Source organism: Haliaeetus leucocephalus, unplaced genomic scaffold (assembly GCF_000737465.1).
Source record: "Haliaeetus leucocephalus isolate CR32 unplaced genomic scaffold, Haliaeetus_leucocephalus-4.0 Scaffold830, whole genome shotgun sequence".
NCBI lineage: Eukaryota > Metazoa > Chordata > Aves > Accipitriformes > Accipitridae > Haliaeetus > Haliaeetus leucocephalus.
This window is the reverse complement of record NW_010973266.1, coordinates 4,323,974-4,344,970: the sequence shown is the minus strand read 5'-3', so window position 1 is coordinate 4,344,970 and position 20,997 is coordinate 4,323,974. Positions and strand designations below refer to the sequence as shown.

General features: G+C 49.6%; 1 protein-coding gene across 3 annotated transcripts in view; it reads right to left on the bottom strand.

Annotated features, from left to right (window-relative positions):
* The window catches only part of FAM53B (family with sequence similarity 53, member B), a 51,817-nt gene that overhangs the window by 30,067 nt on the left and 753 nt on the right, over positions 1 to 20,997 (bottom strand). For all 3 annotated transcript variants that reach the window (XR_775293.1, XM_010581983.1, XM_010581984.1), the window contains exons 2-3: positions 3,174 to 3,368; positions 130 to 181 (exon numbers count right to left, since the gene is read on the bottom strand). Coding sequence is in view for 2 of the 3 variants with exons in the window: in XM_010581983.1 (XP_010580285.1) it covers positions 130 to 181; positions 3,174 to 3,242 (121 nt within the window). In the remaining variant the exon portion in view is untranslated. The remainder of the gene's footprint in view (positions 1 to 129; positions 182 to 3,173; positions 3,369 to 20,997) is intronic.

The window sequence follows — 20,997 nt, the reverse complement described above, 5'->3', positions numbered from 1 at the left end:
ATGGGTGGACGCCCACCCTGGGGTCTGCAGGGGAGCATTTTTTGGAGAGATCCAGCTAGTCAGGACGTCTTCCCACCCTTCACTATAAGGAAGCGGGAGTAAATACGGACAGAAGTTTCTGTTACTTACCCATCACGCCACAAGAGAAGAGGGTAGGTCCTTGACTCATCTTTGGAGTGTGCTGCAAACAACCAGAAAAAACTATTCACTTCTCGCAGACTTGAACGGGGCACCAGCAACCACCCTGCCTCCAGCCTCGGCAAAGCCACACAGCACCCAGCAGGGAGGAGAACCTCGGATGCCCGTGACGGTCCCGTTTTGGCAGGGACTGGGGGACAGACCCAGCCACCTTCCCTCAATGGAATCAAACTTAATTAAACGCTGCGGAGAGTCGGGGTCGAGGCTCGAGCTTGCACATCATGGGCCCTGCAGCTAGTCCTTACCCACGGGAATAGCTGCAGCGAGGTCCCCAGCCCCCGGACCCAAAACACCGGAGAAACTAAACTGGGAGCAGCAATTCAACAGGAATTCTGGACTGGGCAAGAAACAGCAGCAGTGGTATCTGAACCCCATCCAAGCCTGCTACGGCCTCCCGTCTAGGTACAAAGTGGCTATTAGTTGGGGTAATTTTAAACACACAGTATGTTTCTAAGGCAAGGCACCCTCACCCCAGCACTTCTGGGGAGACTGCGTTCGGATTGTGCTGATTTGCACTAAAAGTAGGGAAAAACGCCACTATATGAGTACAAAATAATCCCTGTTGCTTTTTACACTCTTTTTTTTCCAAGAATTTTCCTCTTGACGGTGTAAGAGACATCATCAGATTTCTAAAAATGGGCATGGACAGTTTTATATATAATAAATCAATACGTCATCTGCAGCTACATGCCATTTCAGCTATGTTTGAAAAAACACACTTTCATACTAATTGTTCTTTTATTATCTCCCAAAATATCCACATTCTGCTTCTGAAGTGTCTTTCCTGGCAACACCATCCCATCTGACCGAGGCTTTATGTCATCTGAGGAAGCACCAGCATGACCTCCCCGTTCATCTGCGCTGTCATAGCTGCGTTTCATCTGGCATTAGGCCACCACATTCACATCTTCTCTCCTGATCCATGTTTTACACATTGACTGCTCACATAACAATAATAATAATGTACCAAATGCTGGCACCTGCCTGTACAGAGCAACCCAACAAAAGGATCCCACTTCGTACACAGAATATTGTCAATATTGAACACGGAGGGATGTGGAGGCAGAAAACAACGATGGGATACAGAAGTGGAAAAGGTAAATAATGGTCAGTCACCTTCTTTGGAACATGTGCCACTTCTCTAGGTGAAGTCAGGCTATTTCTATCTATCAAGCCCCACCTTATGAAGTGGCAGGTAGAATTAATCAGAAGACAGCGAGGACAGGCAGCTGTCTCCAAAGAGTGGCCAAAGTGCAGCAGGGATGGAAGTAGGACAAGCCCCAGAGAAGGCAGCGGTTGTGCCAGCACCCATCTGTGTGCCAGTCCCAGAGCCTAGCTACTGTCTGCAAGCACGGGAGGAACACCTTTAGGTGACATACGTCCCATACTGAGTATAATTACCATTTTGTAAGAGTTTTGCCTTAACATCAAATTGGGAACTGAACCGAACGAGCCCATGGGGTGTTGGTAGGTGATACTGTCCCACTGCTCAGACACTTATTTAGGTTTTGCTTTTTGGCCTTTCCCATGAAGTCAACAAAAAAACTCTTCCTTTCTTTGATGGATCAGTCTTCTTGTGAATATCTGCCCCAATTTAACAGCGCGGACAACCCGGCAATTCAACCTGTGTAACCAGAACTGTTGGTGCACTATTTGACCCAACCCCAGAGCTGCGGGAGGCACTCGGCAAACACACGAGGGCAAAGTTTCGCGTTACGGCTCTGCACCTCCACTGCCTGCCATCGGACAGCCTGAGTGCCCATCCCTTCCCGTAGTAGTAGAAGAAACTACTTCTCATCTGCTCCTCTGCAGCAAGTTCCCCTCCACCTGCCCCGCACACCTCCTGGGGCACAGCCGGTGTTGGATGCTCGGGCTCCCCCCTTGCCATCCCCAGCAGCAGCCGCAGGAGATGCTGCCTTCCCGGCAGGAACCAACGCTAAAGCAAGGATATTCTTCTAATATATCAATATCCTTCCTTCTCAAATTTCAGCCTTTTAAGGCAGGATTTAATGCTGCCTCTGGCTTGCTTGCCTTCTCCTCCACCATGCACTGCCAGGGCAGCCTGCCTTCGCCCCGGCACGCTGCACTATCTGCCCGGGAAGCCCGGCTGGACAGTTCATCATCCTCAACAAACTTAGGCATTTATATTTCTTTTATGCTCAAAAAGCCCATTTATGGTTAATCCTGCCAGATGCTTCCTGCTGTGTTCCTGCACGCTCTTATCTGAGGCTCTCAGCACACCCTGCGAGGAATAGCCTTTCGGTCTAATTTCTTCTTGGACTACAACCATCTCTCCTGGAGGACAGAGGAGCAAACGTCCACGACCAGCTTTGCTCTGGGCTTTCTCAGACGGCTCTCCATCATCCCCCACCTCCTCCTCCTGCCCCTGCTCCCCACCCTTGCTTGCTCCGACACTGCGCCCAGACAACGCGTTGCTCCTCATTTGCCTTTACCATAGGTACGCTCAGCCCCACAGCCTCGCTCACCCCTTGCAGCATCATTTAATCTGTTTGCTGCCCCTGATTTGGGTTTTTTTTTTTTTTTATTCCCTGCTTATTTGGCGTGGTTGGATTTGCATCTCTCCAGGCTGTCAGCGAGACTGTTAAGTATCACAGCACTGCCCTTTGCCATCTCCCACTTAATCCTGCTCCCCACTTGCTCATCCTCCTATTAATGATGAGCATCTGTTCGCTGTTGGTGAAGCAACTTCTCACCCGTGTTATTCACGGCATTGATTTTATTTTTTTCTACTGTTTATTCCATTGCACGCTTACGGAAATTCACATATGCAAAAGCCACAGCACTCCAATCACTTACTGATCACCTGTTCCTTGGATATTAATGCAGCTCAGTAGAAATCGGTGCTATAAACCATCTAAAGATCCAGCCCTGCAGCACAAAACCCCCTTATTATAAAGCTGTGGCAAAGTTCTTGGCAGCAAAAGAGTCTTGAACAAAGATTTCACAAAGCTTACCAGCTCAGTCCTGCATGTTACGGAGTCAGCACCTTTGTTTTCCCGAGTTTTGGTTAAGATCATCACCATGGTAATGCAGTCCTGCCTCGGAGTCCATCAGGGTCCAGGCGAAGGGCGCCAGCAGCCGTGGTCTGGTGAAGCTCCTTTTTCAGTCCATGTTCCCCTGGGAAAGGTTCGGCCCCGCGGCAAAACTCCCTGCACGCACAGAGAGAGAGGAACAGCTTTAAGGGACTTGCCTGGTGGGACGGTGGGATGGAGGGTGGGTGTGCTGGGCAAGGGGAGAGCGCTGCCTGAAAAACACCCCAACGGCGGTTACTCCAGGGGATTATTTATTTTAGGCTCTTAAATATTGTTGGTGTTCCTCTGTAGCCCATCAGCGCAGAGGAGTTTCACGGGACAGGCGCTCACAGGAGCTGTTGGAAGCACGTAAGGTACACAAGGCGCTGCAGAGGGACAGAAGTATTTCAGGCAAATAAATAAACAAACAAACAAAGTTTCTTCTGAATTCTCCCTTTGAAAAAGGGAACTCACATCCTCTATATCAAAGATACTGAGGCTTTGAAAGAAGGGCTTGTTAAAGCCCCAGGGTTGATCTCGCAGAAGCCCTTGGTCCCAGACCAACTGGGAGCAGATGTCCAGCAGAAAAAGCCGCTCCAGCATCATTAAGGCTGTGAAATCCCCTGGATGCCCCTATCCCACCCCAGTTACTACCCGATTCCCAACCCACGAAGAGCCCTTTGGGGAAAAAAACAAGGCAAAGAGTTGCCTGCAAGGAAGAAGAGAGCTCCCTGCCGTGAAATCCTAAGGGCCACAACGTGCCTCTGGATCCTTACTTATTTCTTAGGTAGTTTTAGGTAGCAAAAGCTAAAGGCTGCACAATGAGGAGCTTATTTTAAAAAATGAACTGCAAGCCAGGCTCACACAGCACTGCACAGACCTGACCATGAGCTCTGCCTCACCTCCTGGCATTGTCTCCGATAAACTTACTCCTGTGTAAAAGCAGACAGATTGCAATTCAAATCTGGTTATAGAAATCAGTGTTTTCCCCAAATGACTCCTCTTTTGCTATTTTGTTGCCTTGCAGTTAAGGCAAATAACCAAAACCACCATTTTCATGATCCAAAGAGCATAAAACACTGATCTTGTAACATGCAGTCAAAACTCAATTGCTATATTTAAGGACAATGTTTGAGAATATGCCACTAAGTATTAAACCTCATTACGAGCTGATACGGCTTCTCTTCCCAACTCGTAAATCATCTTTTCCGTGTTTACTTGGATTAGAGTTTGCGATAGTGTTATGAGTAGCTCATTTGAAGGCCAGCTGGCTGGTAAAGAAAAATCACCTATTCTTTTCTGAGGACAAAGTTCATCCAGAGTGCAAAGCCAGGATTGGTAATCAATACATTTTCCAAAGATTTATTGTTCCCAAGGGCAGCTGGTACAGTCTCCAGCTTCTTATGGGACATCAGTGGGCTTATAATATACAATTTACTGGTAGCTTCATCATAAACCTCTGGGCAACCCAATAACCAAATGAAATGCGCCAAATAGAAAAGCAAAACATTTCAAACCATCAAAATCACACAAAATTGGCGAGCCCAGATGGCATATTTATACTATGGATAGCCCAGATTCGTGCGAGGAGAGCACGACGTAAGGGAGGATGGGGTGGCTGGAGGACCAGTTGACTAACACAGCAACGTGCCCCATCACCGTGGGGCTGCAATTCCCCAGCGATGCTGGAAGCAGCTCAGAGACCTCTGTTACAGCACATGGACCCCCAAGGTTATGCTCAGGAGCCTCCCCCAGCCCTGTGCTGGGGCCAGCTTGGGGACATCAAGCTGTTTTCCAGGAGCAAGCAGAAAATGTCACTGGACAGTCGTTAATAAGCTCCACGGGAGTTTTGTATTTCTGCATTTTGATAGTCCTTGCATCAAATATATTGGTATGCAGTAAAACCTAGAGGTCCCGTTCAGGAGGGATGGCTGCTTACACCAGGCTCTGAGCAAACACGAGGCGAGGGGATGCTCCCCGAAAAGGGCTGCACGTAACAGGGAACAGATGGGGACAGAGATGCATGGAAGTGAGGACCAAATCACATGGAAACAGCAATACAGGGGGAAAATAAGCAACACTGGTGGTTGCTCACTGCTGAAGCCTCCAGTGTTTTACAGCAAGATCCCCAACGCCGGTACTGGCCCCCAGCAGCATAATGTAGCACCGCTGGCAGCTGCGCAGCACCCCATCCATGCCGGCTCGTCTCCTTTTCCTTCTCCTGAGTGCTCCCCATTGCAATTTTAGCTCCACCAGCTACCCACGGTTGAGCTGCAGACTGAGGACAGGGAGCAGGGTAGCGGCTGCCCTCGCCGATATCTGAGCTGGCTGCCAGAATACAGCTCCCATTCCCCAAGGAAAAAAATCCCCTCCTGCCAAACTTGCGGGGCCAGCAGCCTCCCAGAGACCAGCACGCCCACAGCAGCCCAGTAGACGAGAAGTGCTTAGACACCAGTGCGTGCCTCCGAGCCGGGGGAGCTGAGCCAGGTTTAAAACCCACCCAAGGATGAGGAGCAGGAGGCTTTTTGGGAGGCTCCAGCCTTCTTCCAGCATTGGGGAAACCCCCGGAGCAAAGCTGCTGGTGCCCTCCTGCTCCCCTGCGCCATACCATAGATGGTTAAAGCACAGGACGGGGACTAAAAACACTCGAGGTTTTTATTATTATCTGCCACAATCTGGGTTGTCCCTGATCCCGACACAGAGATAGGGATGCTTGCCGCGGAGCCGGACTCGCTGTGTTTGGGAGCATGGGAAGCAAAGATCAAACAAGCATTCAGAGCAGCATGAAAGCAGTTAAGCAGGGTTCCTCGTTAACAGGGTATGATTTCTTCACAAATAATTATCTTTCCCTAAGGTAATGGTTAATGTTGCTGCAGCAGACTCCTATACACACCCAAGCGTGCGGCAGCCAGCAGGCAGGAACAGCGGCAAGTACAGGCAGACGTTCCCTGCCCGAGCTGGACAGGCTGCAGCGCACACCACTTCATACCTCCCCTCTCCCTGCTCCACTGCATCTCCTGCAATTAACGCAAGCCTAACGATAACGCAGCAAACCGCTAGCAAGCTGGCAGTTAACACCACCCGATGTCGGGTCCGAGGCGCATTTTTAGGTCTGGGCTCTTTTAACTACCTCTTGGTTGGGTTTTGAAACCATCCCCACCGAGAAACTGCAATAAAAAGGAAAACTTTCCAGTGAAATGTGATCTTTGGCTTCCCATCCTGCTTCACCGGGCTCCCGACACATGGCGTGACCCGGCACAGTCCTGCCCAGTCATGTCCTCTCGATGCAAACAAATCCTGTGGGACACAAACACTTCTGCAGACCTGGGACGTTCTCCCTATTGATTCTGAGGAGGAAACTACTGTGTATTTATAGACTGGAGGCTTTTACACACACACACATGCTAATAAAAACATACTCTTGGGGGACCATTAATTATTTTAAGAAATGTATTTCCTCATTTGCAATCAGATAAAGGAACTATCTCCATCCCTCCATCACGGTTAAGTTTAGACTTGGGCCACAGCCGCTGGGATGGACACGATCTCCTGAGCTGTACAGAGCACCCACGAGCAGCACTAGCACATGGAAATCCCCAAATTTGAGCACACTATGCTTTTTCCATGGGTATTACTTCAAAATAGAGACCGAGCGGAAGCCTGTGTCATCTTTGCAGTTGCAGAGGTGGAAAGAGGCTTCTCTTAGAGCTGCTTTCTGGCCAGTATCACAGCAACAGAGTATTGGGCTTGGAAAAAATTACACTGCAAAAAGAGTAAGTCAGATGACCCAACTTTCACCCACGGGCTTGAAAGGTAATGCTTGTGAATAAATACGCTCCTTACAAGGTACCAGCAAGGAGTACAGCCCCAGAACTGCTCGCCGTAGGCAAACAGCCCTTCCCTGCAGGGAGGTCCCACTCCCCACACCACAACTGGCGCAGCAGACTCCAAGCACCACCCAGCCTTACCCCCCTTCACCTGCTACGCTGAAATGGATGGAAAAGACCTCGGGATTTAGCAAACTGTCTGTCGGATGCTCTGCCACGGCTGGAGGGAGCCTGAACAGTAACCAGCATCGCATACCCGTACATCTGACCTCCGGCAGTACTCTTTGGGAAGGCGACTGAGGACCAGCATCGCAGATTTCCACTTGCTGTGGGACCACCACCGTCTGGACAGAAAACATTCAACCCCTGTCCAGCTCCAATAATCCATCTCCAGACACACACACTGACATAAAACCTATTTACAGCCAGAAAGGGCACACAGGAACGAGGCGCCGGAGCCGTATTTTGCATACTGATACACCTTGCAAACAGCACAGCAGGATCACTCTCGGAATATAAATCACCCGCCCCTGCTGAATTTTTAATGCTGCTCAAAGCCTTCAGTGAAAAAGCCACAACCCATGCGGGACCCCGCTTCCTACCCCATGCCCCAGCACTGTTCCCTGTGCTGTGCCTGAAAAAATACTCAGGCACCCTTTTGACAGCACAGAAAGTTTTCTTAAACGCCTGCAAGTGGAAAAGGGAAGCATTCCTGACCTTTACTTTCTGAATGGAACCAAGAGCTGCCCGTCCCTCTCTGGGCAGAGGATTTCCAGCGTCTTCCAAATCCCTCCCAAACTCCGTGAAAGAGGAGGAAGGACAAACACCCAAGCCGAGCCTTCATCCTCGGTGTAGCTGCGGACTTGGCTCCATCGCCACCAGCAGCGTCATTCCAAAACGCTACGGTGCAACTGAGAGCGTGCTTCAGCTCAGCAAAAAAATATTCCCAACGCCACCCCGCGAACTCTGGCTGTACGGCTCTGGAGAGCCAACGCTGATGCTACACGAAGGCACGAGGTGCTTCGGGAGAAAAGCCTGGAGCAAGCCAAGTCTCCCGGCTCAGCGCATCTTCTGGCAGCCGCTGCCCCGAGGTTTGTCACAGGGCAGGAGGGTTCAGTAACGCCGGTTCAAAAGTTGCAAAATGCCACCAAAGGAGCAACGAATGCGAGCAAAGACAGACGTAGCAGTTTGATGTAAAATGCTCTCCGAGAGGAAAAGCAGTAAATGCAGCTTGGCAGTGGAAAACACCAACCTCGCCTCCTCTGAGCAGAAAACGATGGGCTGAGTGAAATGCTGCCGTGATCGCAAAGTTTATTTAACGCAGTTTAGACGCCCACGACTGAAGAACCAATCCTAATCCCTCCGGGTCAAACTCTGAGCAGGTTTCTAAGGCTTAACCACACCCCCTACCTCACCAATTAACCAGAAATTCCCCTCCTGCTACGCAAATCGCGATTCCTCCGTGCAGACGGACTGTTGCGGAGCCCAGGCACGCTGCAGCCAGCCAACCCCCCATAACATCACAGGTGACTTACAAGGAATTGGGGGAAATAGCCAAAACTGGTTACTGCAGTTGAAAATTGTGAGGTTTAAGGCATTCTACAGAGCGTCACGTTGCAATTTTTATCCACGCTAAAAATCATGCCCCCCTCCCCATCCTCCCGCTCCTTAGGAGGGATTTGGGGCTACACTGAATCTCCTCATTGCACAGCCTGTCTCACCATCGGTGCTTTGGACCATGCCGACAGGTACATCTTCAATTTGTGGATTCATTGTGTTACGAATTTGGAAAAATCCTTGAAGCCTATCATTTGCATGTAGCTAAGTGTGGGCTCATTTCCTCACTCGGGCAATAATTTGCCTTCTGCAGCAGGGCTGAGAGGTGCTCAGGTCTGGGCAGTTTGCTCCTCTTGCTTGAGCACTCTTCCACATCGTTAGTGAATATTGGTTTTAGTTACGGGGTAAAAACCTCCAATAAACGTGAAACATGCCATTCGGGGCCCGAGAAGAAGTCTTTACGCTCTGAAAATGCCCCATGGACTAGTCCCGAGTAAACAGGATCATGAGTCAGCGCACGTGACTTCAAAGGACAGAATTTCCACGGATGCAGCCGCGTCAGGATCGTCCCCCGGGACTCCGTCAAGAGGAAAGAGCTGCCCCAGGCTGCCCAGCCTTCGGAGCAGAAAGGCTGCAGCACTGTCCTGTCTTGCCCTGAGCCCGTAGTTACCTCCTCCTGCTCCACAGGGTCTTCCCCAGCTCCTGGAAGGGCAAGCACGGTCCTGCCAAGAGGCAGGAGACCACGCGTCCCGCACAGTGCTCCCCTCCTGCCCGGCAAAGCCTTGGGCTCACCACATGCTCCAGCTACTCGGAAATTACCAGCCAAAGAAAATGAATAAAGAAATGTCCTCCTCGGCCTTCTGCTTGCAGCTAGACTAGACTTCTCCAGGGCTAACAAGATAAAGACGTACTTTTGGCATTAATTAGTAAGTAAAAGACTTGCCTACACTTAACATTTTTCATGGCCGGCATAGCAAAGGGGAAAGCAGCGACGGGTTGTGTTTAAGATGACCATTACTCCGTAGGTCTGCATGGCTTTGAGAACCGCGTCACCTCGTTGCTGACAGCTTTACACAGGAACGGAGGTTCTCACCAACGCATGCCGCAGGGCTGCCAGCACAGAGCCAACCTCTGCAGCCACACTAACAAAATCCACAGCCAGAAGGAGCCCGAGGTTTAACACAACAGCATCCATCTCGAGGGGTCATGTTAGGAACAGAAAATACGATGTATAGCCACTGCAGACGGCCATGTGCAACCTGGCTTACGGAGGTCTGAGGTTAACCCTCGCTACCAGGAACAGCTAATGTACCGGGGTCCTGCCCACAACCGTAAATTAATTACTAAGCAAATAAAAATATCTATAATTTCAGTCCAATCCCTGGCTCCAAGCGCCGGGGCAACTACCTCAACCCGACGCCGAAGTCACGCAAGGCAGCGGGTCCCCAGCACCCTGAGCCCCAAAACACACGTCCAAACACCTGCAGCATCGAGGGAGAGCCTGAAGTCCAAGCTCATACACAGACCTGCACGTTTGGGTTGGACCTCATCTGCAGGCAAGCTCTCACTGAAAAGAAATAAGAGCAATTAAGGAAAATTACACACCGTCTAGTTGAGTAAAACACATCAGGTTTATTGCCCCCGTGCTCTTAGGGAATAGGAGTGGCAGGGGAAAGACTCCCTTACACACGAGCAGCGAAAAGGGACTGAAAGGACAGGGTTGGGGCAGAGGTGCTTTGTCTCAACATCTTAGCTTGAAGAAAATGGTGCTGGCAGTGACTTTGCCTTTTCCTCCCTGGCAACTGAAAAGGAAAAGAAGAGAGCAAAATTAGTCATCGCAAAACAGCAACCGGCAAGCGAGAGGCACAAACGAGGAAACTGCTGGTCTCCAGCAGAGAGGTGCGACGTGACTACGCAGGACCCAGCTCGCTGCACAAAAACTCATGCACGGTAGTTACAATGAAGAGCATACGCGTTCGGAGCACTAACATGGGGTCTTCAATATCTCTTGGTCCCAGGGGACGCCCCCAGGAACGCAGCCCTCCCAGCAGCCACGCTGGCTTGGGGACGCACGCTGCCAGTATTTCTGCACGGCACCGCGTGGGCCATATAGACATATCCGACAGGATGCTCTTAGTCTCAGCGACTGTAGAAGTGGCACATTCTCTTTGAGCAAACCTGTAATCATCGCCTAATCCACTCATTAGGGGATTGCTTCTAATTTTGAGTAGCATTTCCAAGGAATATTGGAAATATTGGGCCAAGGGTTGTCTCTGGAGAAGAGCAGCTGAAGCAGAAGCAGAAGTCCAGCCTGCTGGTCCAACAAACCATCTCACCTTTCTGTTTTGTTTTTTGGGGGTTTTTTTTCCCTATTGTAAGATTTATTACAAGAATTTGCAATGGTCTGTGAGACACTGTGAGTGTTGGCCACGCTCCCAAAAGCTGAGGAATTGCTGAATTGAGAATTGCTTTGGCTGCTTAATCTCAACAACTAGGGACGCTGAACAAGCCAGCAGAGTCCAGGTTTACTTTTAATTACCACTCAGAGCGTGCTGCTCTAGTAAACAGACACAAAAAACAATTCTTGTTTCTTCCTTATATTCTTTTCCCATATACAACCCAAAATGTCTGAGACGGAGACAGTAAACACAGCCCCACCACGCCATTTTTACAGACTCACTTCTCAAGCATAAACAATTTCAAATAGCACATAAACCCATCTTAATACCTACCTCTAACACGGCGTCCACGTACTTACAGCCAGATAATAACGCTCTGGGGGTTGGGGGGGGGCTTCTTGGCCAGCCCGGGCTTCCTTGCTTACTCCAAATGTCTCGGGGTCTCTGCACATCTTGGAGCTGCAGAGCAAGTTCGGCGCTGCAACGCCAACTATAATGCTTTCTACTCATCGGCGACCACCAAAAAACCACCACACGGACCAAGCACGAGCAAGATCTGGGACATCTCGTAACATAATTGAGGAAAGCTTGCCAAGCGCCAGAACACCATCATCGCTCTCCGAACAGATTTGGATACTGTTCGCAAGTCAGGTTTCTCCCTTTTTTGAGGCTGAGCTGCAGAATAGGTAGAGGCTGATGGCCCCTAAAGAAATATCTGAATTCAAAGCAGGGAAATACTGATGTATGCATCGATTGCCAGACTTCACATCATCTCCTACCACTTCCCCTTTATGGATAAATAAATACCCTAAGATTGCAGAACCTTCCTGTGAAGCCCAGCAAAATAATCACTCAGGACCTTCCAAAAATTGAAATGATCTACCTGAACTAGGCAGGCAACATTTCAAGAATTTCCACTGCTTTCAGCAGACGGTCTCTGTGCCCACAGAGGGTACCACACATGCCGGCCGTCAACTGCAAACCCTACGAGACCACTGTTTGCATCAGACCAAAGTACTTCAGCTCTCGGGCAATCTCTGGAGTGTCATTCCTCAGCTGAAAAATAGCTTTCAAAGAGCTCCTCGGCTCCTGAAAGACGAACCTAGAGCCTTTATTAATCCTCCTAGCGACTGAAAGGCACATTTCCCTGCTGTTTGTCCGTTCGTTGCCATCAATGTTGGCAAGAGGAAGGTACGGCAGTGGCACGGCCGCGGAGGGAGGGAAGGATTCCTCTGGGGCTGGGAAACCTTTGCCCACGCTGCCACCTCCATCTCTCTGGCACACCGGGAATAAATTTCCGAGCCCTGCATCTTACATAAATCTCTTTAATGAACGAGGAGCCAAACATCTGTGAGTTGTCTGAATTAGCACGAATTTGGCAGACCGAACAGCAAACTTGTATCGTCCCTCAGCCTTCAAATTTCTTGTTTTCCTCGGGTTCATTAAACACATAACAATCTGTTACCAGAAGACAGCTCCTACGTGCACGGGCTGCCAAGGAGCCGGTTTCGATAGCTCTGGTGGCAAAGGGGGAATGCGTGAGGAGGAGAAGGGGCTCTTCCTAATTCAGCAGGGCACAGAGACGATGGGTTGCAACCACCCTGCCTCCTCCAGCAACCTCCCGCTGCATGGCAAGGCTATTTCCAGCACATAAACCTGGTGCAGCCAAAGCCGGAGGTGATTTTGGGAAGTTTTGAGGGGAACAGAGCTTAAGAGTGTGGGACAAGCAGGGGGGAGATGACTTCAAAAGCCAAGGACGTCCCGCAGCATCATCCCAGCTGGGTGAGATGATCACGACGCATCCAGACGGAGAAATCCAAACTCTGCGAGTTATTTGTTATTTGTACCTGCGAGCAGAGCCATGGGCACACAGCATCCTTGATGCTTGGGGAAATCAGGGGTTTCCCACTGCTGCTGGGCAAACCTGGCAGCACGGGGCCTGGGCACGCAGCGAAGGCATCACCAGCACCAAGCTGTGGGCAGAATGGTCCCATGCTGGGATGGGGAATAGTACTGGAGGCTTCACCTTCCCTCAAAGGAAGTCTTTCGCTATGAGGAAGAAGTCAAAGCAAACACCCACTCACCGTGTTTACCCATTTAAATCAAAGCCAAAGCGGCACCGAAACGCGCCCGACAGCATTTCCACAGAGTCATTCATTGAGAGTCTGGACTTGGGTTTCAGCTGGTGTTTTTAATATTGCAGGGAGACGCTTGCGAGGCTGGAATAATACAGAATCTGTTGCTATAATACACTCTCAGCTCCCGGGAGGTGTCAGCAGCACGTAGAGCCCAAACCTCCTGCAGGTTTGGCTCCTTCGGGGGCTGCCCGAGGGCCGGGCAGCGGAACATTTTCCCCCATGCCGCTGCAAGCCTGGGGTACGGCTCCAGAGAGGTACCCCACCAGGCGATCGCCCAGCCAGAAAAGTAATGCTTGCAGAGGACAGTTTTCCCAGTGTTGGGATGCTTCATCCCCTGGAGGTGCCTAATTCCCACCAGGATGAGCCCCACTATAGCTTGGCACCCATAAAAGCTCAGATTTTGCAGCCTGTCTCGGAGATAAGGGAAAGAAACCTATCCAGCAGTAAGCGCAAATGAAAACAGTCCCTGTTTTTATTTGGGCTGGCAGAAACACCATCCTGCCCAGCCTTCCTCGAGCTCATTTATGACAGTGTGAACATGCAGTAAAGGCAGGAAAAAAAAAGAAAAAAAACCCCAAACAAAACCAAAATCTGCATTTTCCACCCCAAGAGTCTCCATCTCTGGATAGTCTCCACATCCTTCCCACTGCACAGGTGAAAATCAGGAGGAGAAACAGATTCCTCGGTGTCGTGGAAATGGGAAGCACAAAGGACAGAGAGGTCAGTCCCAGCACCAGCGTGGTGTGAACCATGAAGTCCCCTCCTGAGACGGCATCCCGAGGAGAACTGACCTAAATGCTGCATCCCATCCCGGTTCCAAAGCTGCCAGCAGGCTATCGGGAAGGGAATCAATGCCAGGTATTTTGTCAGTGCACAAACATAAATGATTGCCCAGTACAAAGAGGGCAGCAAAAATGTCCACCTTCATCATATGGAAAAACACCTATCAACTTGCTACATTAATGAGCGAAGGAATTAATGAATCCTAGAATTTGTAAATCATTTTGAAGTCCCTAAAATACTGACACCACCTTAAAATGCATGAGACTGCAAGTTAAACATCAGGCTCTGTTAGAAAACGAGATACAGGGTTTTTTTATAGACATTAAGGACAACCAGAAGTCCCACTGACAACATTGCTCCGCAGTCAGAAAGAACGGCAGGAACATCAGTCACGATGCAGAAAAGGGAGAAATGGTCAATATACACTTTAATGCCGTCCTAAGGAGAAAGTAAAACGATATGGTCACATTTGTCAAGAGTAACCCGGGATGATATTAAACAGCAGGCACTAAATATAGATCTTTCTTAAACAACGGCTCCAAATAATTTACACCTTCAACTTTTATACGATCGTGCCAGAAAGTCTTCCGAGCCATCACCGCCGATGTTCCCAGAGGACAGGCACAAGCCAGCATGGTAAATGTGATGGCCCTGAGAAAACGAGCCCTGCAAGGCTCCGGTTTCAGTCCAAGGACAGAGAGTCAGGACACACAGCTAACAACCCTGAGAAAAGAGCTCTCATCTCACTCGATGGCTTTGTGCCGGTACAAGGGAGCGCTGGTAAAACGGACTTGATTAAAGCGCATCAAAATGGAGGACAGTTATCGATAACTACTTAACTGACACATCTCAAACAGACCCGCAAATAAACAGGCAGTACTGGCTTCAGCAAGAACTAGACTCTCACCTTATGTCATGTAATATTTCTGGCAGTAATTGGGAAGGAAACAGGAAAATCAGTGCTGTGTAAGTGACTCAAAACTGGCAGAGCACTACATACGGAGAACAACTTGATGATACACGACGGAGAGAGGCAACCAGCACAGTTTAACTGAGATGTTAAGATACGCCTTAAAGAAATAAATTACGTAAAAGACACTCACCTCAAAGGCAGGGGCACATCCCCAGGCTCCTGCACCGTGCAGTGGATTATCAAGGCTGGATAAATTGGGGATCTCCAGGAGGAGAAGAGACGGTATTGCCTCTGTGTTCTGCACTCCACGACCACTACAGGCAACTGGAGCCTTCTGCCGTGGCTGGCTAAGGTCTGGAGAAGACCCCAGTAGTAACTGAGGGACTTGAAGACATGGGTACAGTGCAAGACTGGGGGGAACATCGAGTGGTAACTGCTCAGGAACGACCTGGCTGCCTTCAGAGAGGGAAGGAGATGCCGAGCAGGTCCTTCAGAGGGAGCAGACCTGCGCTGTAACCACCCGGCACTGCGGGAAGTCGGAACTAGGCAGATTCAAAGGGTAAAGTGCAATTTTTTCCTGAACAGCATGGACAATAATCACTGCAATAAATTAGCAGCATAATAAATGGCTGCGGCAGGTTCTCAATCCTTGCGGTGTTTTTCTCTCTGCACTGGATGGCTTTTCTAAAAGACATGCTCCAGCAGGAATTAATTCAGAAAATTACTAAAACTAGCGATACACAGAGCAGTGTCCAGGAGCGCAGCTCTCCTGGCTTGCTGCCCTACGCCTCGACTGAGCTGCTCCATCCCCGTGCCCAGCAGTCCCCATGTCCCAGTACGGTCCTCTGTCACCTTCACAGTCTATCGTGGGGGTACACAAGAGACGGGCACAGGGAGGGCATCAACAGCGCAATCCATCACGCTGGAGTGTTGGAATTTTTTTTTTTTTAAATTAAGTTTAAAATACTTAACAATTCACCTGAAACCTCCATGGGAAAAGTAATCTTCTACCAACAATATAAACCATGCGCAACGAAAAACGTGGGTGATAGTTTCTAAATGAAGCTATCGGTAACTGTAAATCTTCATTAACCACAATACTTTCGCTCCAAGAAGTACCATCCATCACACTGTATTTCAATTATAACACAACTGATAGTCCAATAAAGAGATAATCTTTTTCTGAACTAACAGAGAGGCTGCAAAACCAAACGTGGATATTCCTAATGCTTTCTGTATGTCCATAATTGTAACGGATCTTCAGCTTTGGCACACAATTGTAGCTTTTGGCATCTACTTAATAGTATTAAAACTTGTCCTTTCAAAAATGTTATACAATATTCATTTGTAATGGCTGAGAGAAAAAAAGCATGCAATACTGGGGTTAATAATATATATACTTGAAGTAATTTTATAGCATGGACAACTACTACCCAGCACACCAGGAGGCTATTTTCAGTAACGTTAAGGTAAACACACAAATACAAACCTCACAGTTATTGTGACTTTCCCACATCACCTGAAACGAGAAATTGCTCCCACCCCCTGGCCTAACTGCGCTGCTAAGCTGTCCTAACCCGAGACAAGCCTAGCTGTCTTCATTAATGCCGTTTCCCTTCCCTAACATTTCCCAGCGGTGCAGAAAAACGACGACAGCGGTTGTACAACTGGGGCAACTGAGGCAGAGGAGCACGAAGGCTTGTCTCGGGTTACTGCAAGAGTTGTCATGGGAAAAAGGACAAAAAAAGAAATTTCTTAAATGCAAGGAAGCCCATAATCTGCTTTAACTCGTCCCTCAGAAGACCTTGGATTTAGGAGCAGGATGAGGGGTGCGTCTCCTAACCCCCCCAGTCCAGGCCAGCGGCTGAGACCAGAGCAAGCTGCTGGTGCACCCTGACAGCGGCATCGTTCTGCACCACCACCCCTGAGCCCCGCTCCTCCGCTGCCATTGAAAGGATTTTTGGTCCTTCCTTTCGAGGGCTGGTTTTGAGCAGAGAGAGGGAGAGCAAGTTTTCCAGCTGCCGGATCGAAGTTCGCCAGATTTCATTTTTTACAAACCCTAGGAGACGTAACCATATATAAGCACAAAATGGCCACAAAGTAAAACTCTTCTTTCACCACTGTCCCATACCTACCGCACAGCGCAAGCCCTGAACTTTGGCTGCTGAAAGCAAAAGCTATGGCCAGGATCCACGGATACAGGGAATGATATAGCCCAAGGGATGCTTCAAAAGGACTACAGAGGAGTGACACCAATGATGCTGCTATATTTAATCCTCTAAAAGCAAAAACCATGACCAAGTCTCCCTCGGGCATATTTTTGGGGGAAAGGGGGCATAGAAACTCAATGCACCAGAACAGATTTTTTGCACTCCCTCAACCAGCCCTTAAACCACCGCTCAAATATAGCGATTAGGGAGCCAAACTCACCCAGGTACCCCCCACCCTGCGCAGGGACCCACAGCCTGCGGTGCCGGGAGCAGCCATGCTTCATGCCGGCTCCGGTGCTCCTCCAGGTCAGATTCCTCCTTCCGTGCGTTTCAACAGAAACTTCTAACATATCAAACCTTATTTATCTTATATAGCTTATGTTAGATGCCTAAGGTGCGGTATCTTACGTATCTAACATCGCAAACTTCATAGGCTTCAAAACTCGTGGATGAACCACCTGAAGCCAGGAGAAATTCTGGCTGTAAATTAATTGCGTGATGACACTTCTTAATTTTCAATACCTGCTTCACCTGTTGATGACTAAAGGTTCACACATCCACAGCCTGTACTATCAGAGCTCGCACCAGCTTGGCAGAGCTTCAGAAATAAGCTCTTGCCTGGGAATTTTTGTCTCTCTAAAGGCAGCCAACTCGTAAAAGTTTGGAAAAACAAAACAGCCCAAGGATCCGCTCTCTGGTTCACTGTACCAGAGCCATGTTCTGCATTGCTGCTCTAAGCAAATAGCTGGGTCGCAGGCAGCCGGGCTACAAATGCGGACACATAGTGTGACCTTGGAAAAGTCCTTTTTCATAATTATAACACAGCCACAGCTCAGAGGGGTACTTGAGTGCAGAACCAGAGAGCCAGGGCTCAGGTCTGCCGCTGCCCTGACCGCTTTCGAGGAATTTAGGGAAGGTCTCATCTCTAAAGACAGCGGTGGTGGCACTCTCGCCGTGCCATGCTGGGGTCGGCGGGGAGCGGGCTCGGGCAGGGGGGGTTCCCCAGGGGGGAGCAGCCCGTCAGGCTTAATAACCCAGCAGGCTCGCAAGCACAGATGAGTAGCATGGTGGAAAAATTCCCTTCTCTTTGCCCCATTAGTTTATATTTAGCTCTCCGGGGAGCAGACGCGCCGGAGGAGCTGTTGTTTTGGTGATATTTTTGCACGGCCCCGCGGGGACCCCCGCGACGTGAACCGCGGCGTGCCAGGGGAGGCTGCCAAGAAATGGCTATCACCGCCTCGCTCCACCATCACATCGGACCAGGCACGTGAGACCGCCGATAGTCACGGCCCTCTGCTACTCGTCCGACCTCCTGGGTTTTTTTGGGGGGGGGCAGGGGGGGGGTTGGTTTTTTTTGTTCTGTTTCCCCGAGTCAGCAGGCTTGCTTCCTCTTCCTCCTCCTCCCCGTTTTGGGAGAGAAAGGAGCAAAAAAAGAAAAAGAAAAAAAAAAGGCAGCCAAGAAGAGAGCTCGCTTGAGGAGCTAGAAAGGAGTAACCTCCCCAGCTCCTCTGCTGGCCTTGTTCCCCACAGCCACGGGAACAAAACGTGGGCTTGTCTTTCTGGAGGTATTTTCAACTATTTCAACCCTAGTTTTGGTGAAGGTAGACCTGATGCAAAGGCTCTGCTTCCCCTCTCCCTCCCCTGGGACGTGGGAAGGAGATTCGACCTCTCCAGGCTGAGCTCTCCAAAGAGCTAGGAGCATCTCTGGCACCTCGCCCTGCCCCAGCCTGTTGGTCCAAAGTCTGCTTTGCCACAGATTAATGTTCATTAGGACTATTTCCCAGCAAAATCGTTCTATAAACCATGTGATACGGAAGGGGGAAGGGAACAAGACCAAAACCGGCCCTTTTGACTTAGGGTGCCCTCTTTTCTACTTGAGATTTTACAAGGGAAGTACAAACTACCCCCATCCCGATGAAGTAAAGAAACTCCATACAACATTACAAGAAAGAAAGAAAAAGGAAGAACAGCCTCAAACCACGCAGCTGTCATTTGAGAAATCCGAAGTCAACCAGTAATAATAAAATGGACAAATTGGATAAACCCAATTCCCCTCCATCCCCCTTCAGGACAGGGTCCATCCTGCCTATTCTGCACAGAAATACAGGTGTTTCGGCAAAAAACTGTATGTCTCATTCTACCTATACCTTTGCTGAAAGTGAAGCAAGCCCTTTATACTAAAAAAATTAATTATGTATAATTAACCGAAGCAGATTTGGGGATTTATATTGCATGTGTGTGTATATATGCACGTGTATTTTTTTACGCACATGTATTTATTTATGCAGGTATCCACACCTGAACATTAGCCTACATCAGTGCTGTCTCTGTCCTGCAGTCTGCCTGATCTCCATATATAAAAATCTGGATCTCACTCACACAAATCAATTATCTACTGAATCAATTTGCCCTGATTTTCCACGCAAAGTTTTTCATTCGACAGCCTGATCTTCCTCCCAAAGGCCATCTGCTTTCTATAACTGACGCGGTTCCTGGACACCTTGGCCCTGTGCAGAGCGGGAAGTTGCCAAAGTTTCCCTCCTTTCTCCGGGTTTAACCTGGAATTGAGAAAGTCCGGACCCAGGGATTCAGCTGCAAAACCGCCGGCACGCGTGGCCGTGCCCCACACGGTGTCCTTCTCTCCTTTGAAGTGGAGAGAAGGAAGCAATTCCACAGCAGGTTGTATTGGTTGGGTTTTTTCTGGTTGGGTTTTTCCCCCCCACTTTTGAAAGCCAGGAGGCTGTGTCCTTCTCCAAGAGAAATGCCTCCAGCATGGGGTGAACAGCCCTAATCCTGCATCCCTGAGCCCGGCCGCACCGGAGCCGGGTCTAACACACCCACCACCGCAAGCATCCTCAGGCTCTGGAGGATTTTTAAAACCAAAGAAATAAATCAGAAGCTCTCTTCAAGCCTACAGTGAGCCACGACAGGTAATAACAGAGCAAACCGCTCTGAAATTCAGGTTTTTTACTATCATTCTAATTAACCTGTTTCGTGACCCACCCCAAATATTTTCGCTAGAAACATTATCTACATTGTTTGGGGGTTTCTTTATTTCTTTTTCCAGCCCTCAGCCAAGCCCTGCTAAATAGTTCTGCCCGCGTCAGAGGCGAGCCAAGGGAATCTGCGCTTTGCGATCGGAGGGAACGCAGCAGCAGCCTCCTGCGCTCGGAGATACCCGATATTGGGGAGAGGCGGGCGGAGGTGCTCGCAGCCCTCCGTGTTTTTACTGTATTATCGCAAAACACCGCTACCTCTGCAATTTGCAAGTAGTTTTTAATCTGTCAAAATAGACTTCTGTTATTGTTTGAGGATTCAAAAGGAAAATATGCACATCTGGTTTCAATCGCAAACTGAAGTTTGGTCTATCAGCCTATTTCATAACAAATTACGCTTACTTTTTACTCCAGAGGATTTCCTAAGGAGGGGATGCTCTGCCAAGGTACACCAGCCTCCGTGGAGGCCGCACGGCACAGAGAGAGATGGCGGCACTACCCAGCGACAGACACCGTGCTGTCGCAAACTCGCTCTCTCCGTCGAGTAAATCAAATCTTAAAATTATCGAGGAGAAAACCCTGCTTCATGAAATCTTCGCGGACAGCTGTACGTGAAATCTTCACGTAGCGTCTAATTTGAACGACCTGACGTCACCGAATGGAGAAACAAGACTTACAGACTTTCTAGGACAACTCGGCTGCCAGAGCACTTTCCACAGCAAGGAGCTCCAGTGTCTCGCCGCAGCACCAGAGACCCCCCCGGGGGAGTGGGGGGCACAGACCCGCACCCCTTCCTCCACGCCATGAGCTACCTCACCCACGCCGGGCGTGAAAACCGTGGCAAGCGTGCGTGACGGCCCCGGCCGGGCTGGAGAGCATCTCTGCGGGGATGCTCAATCACGGCCGCTGCTCTCCCGGGCTGCAGCCCCCCCCCCCCCCCCAGG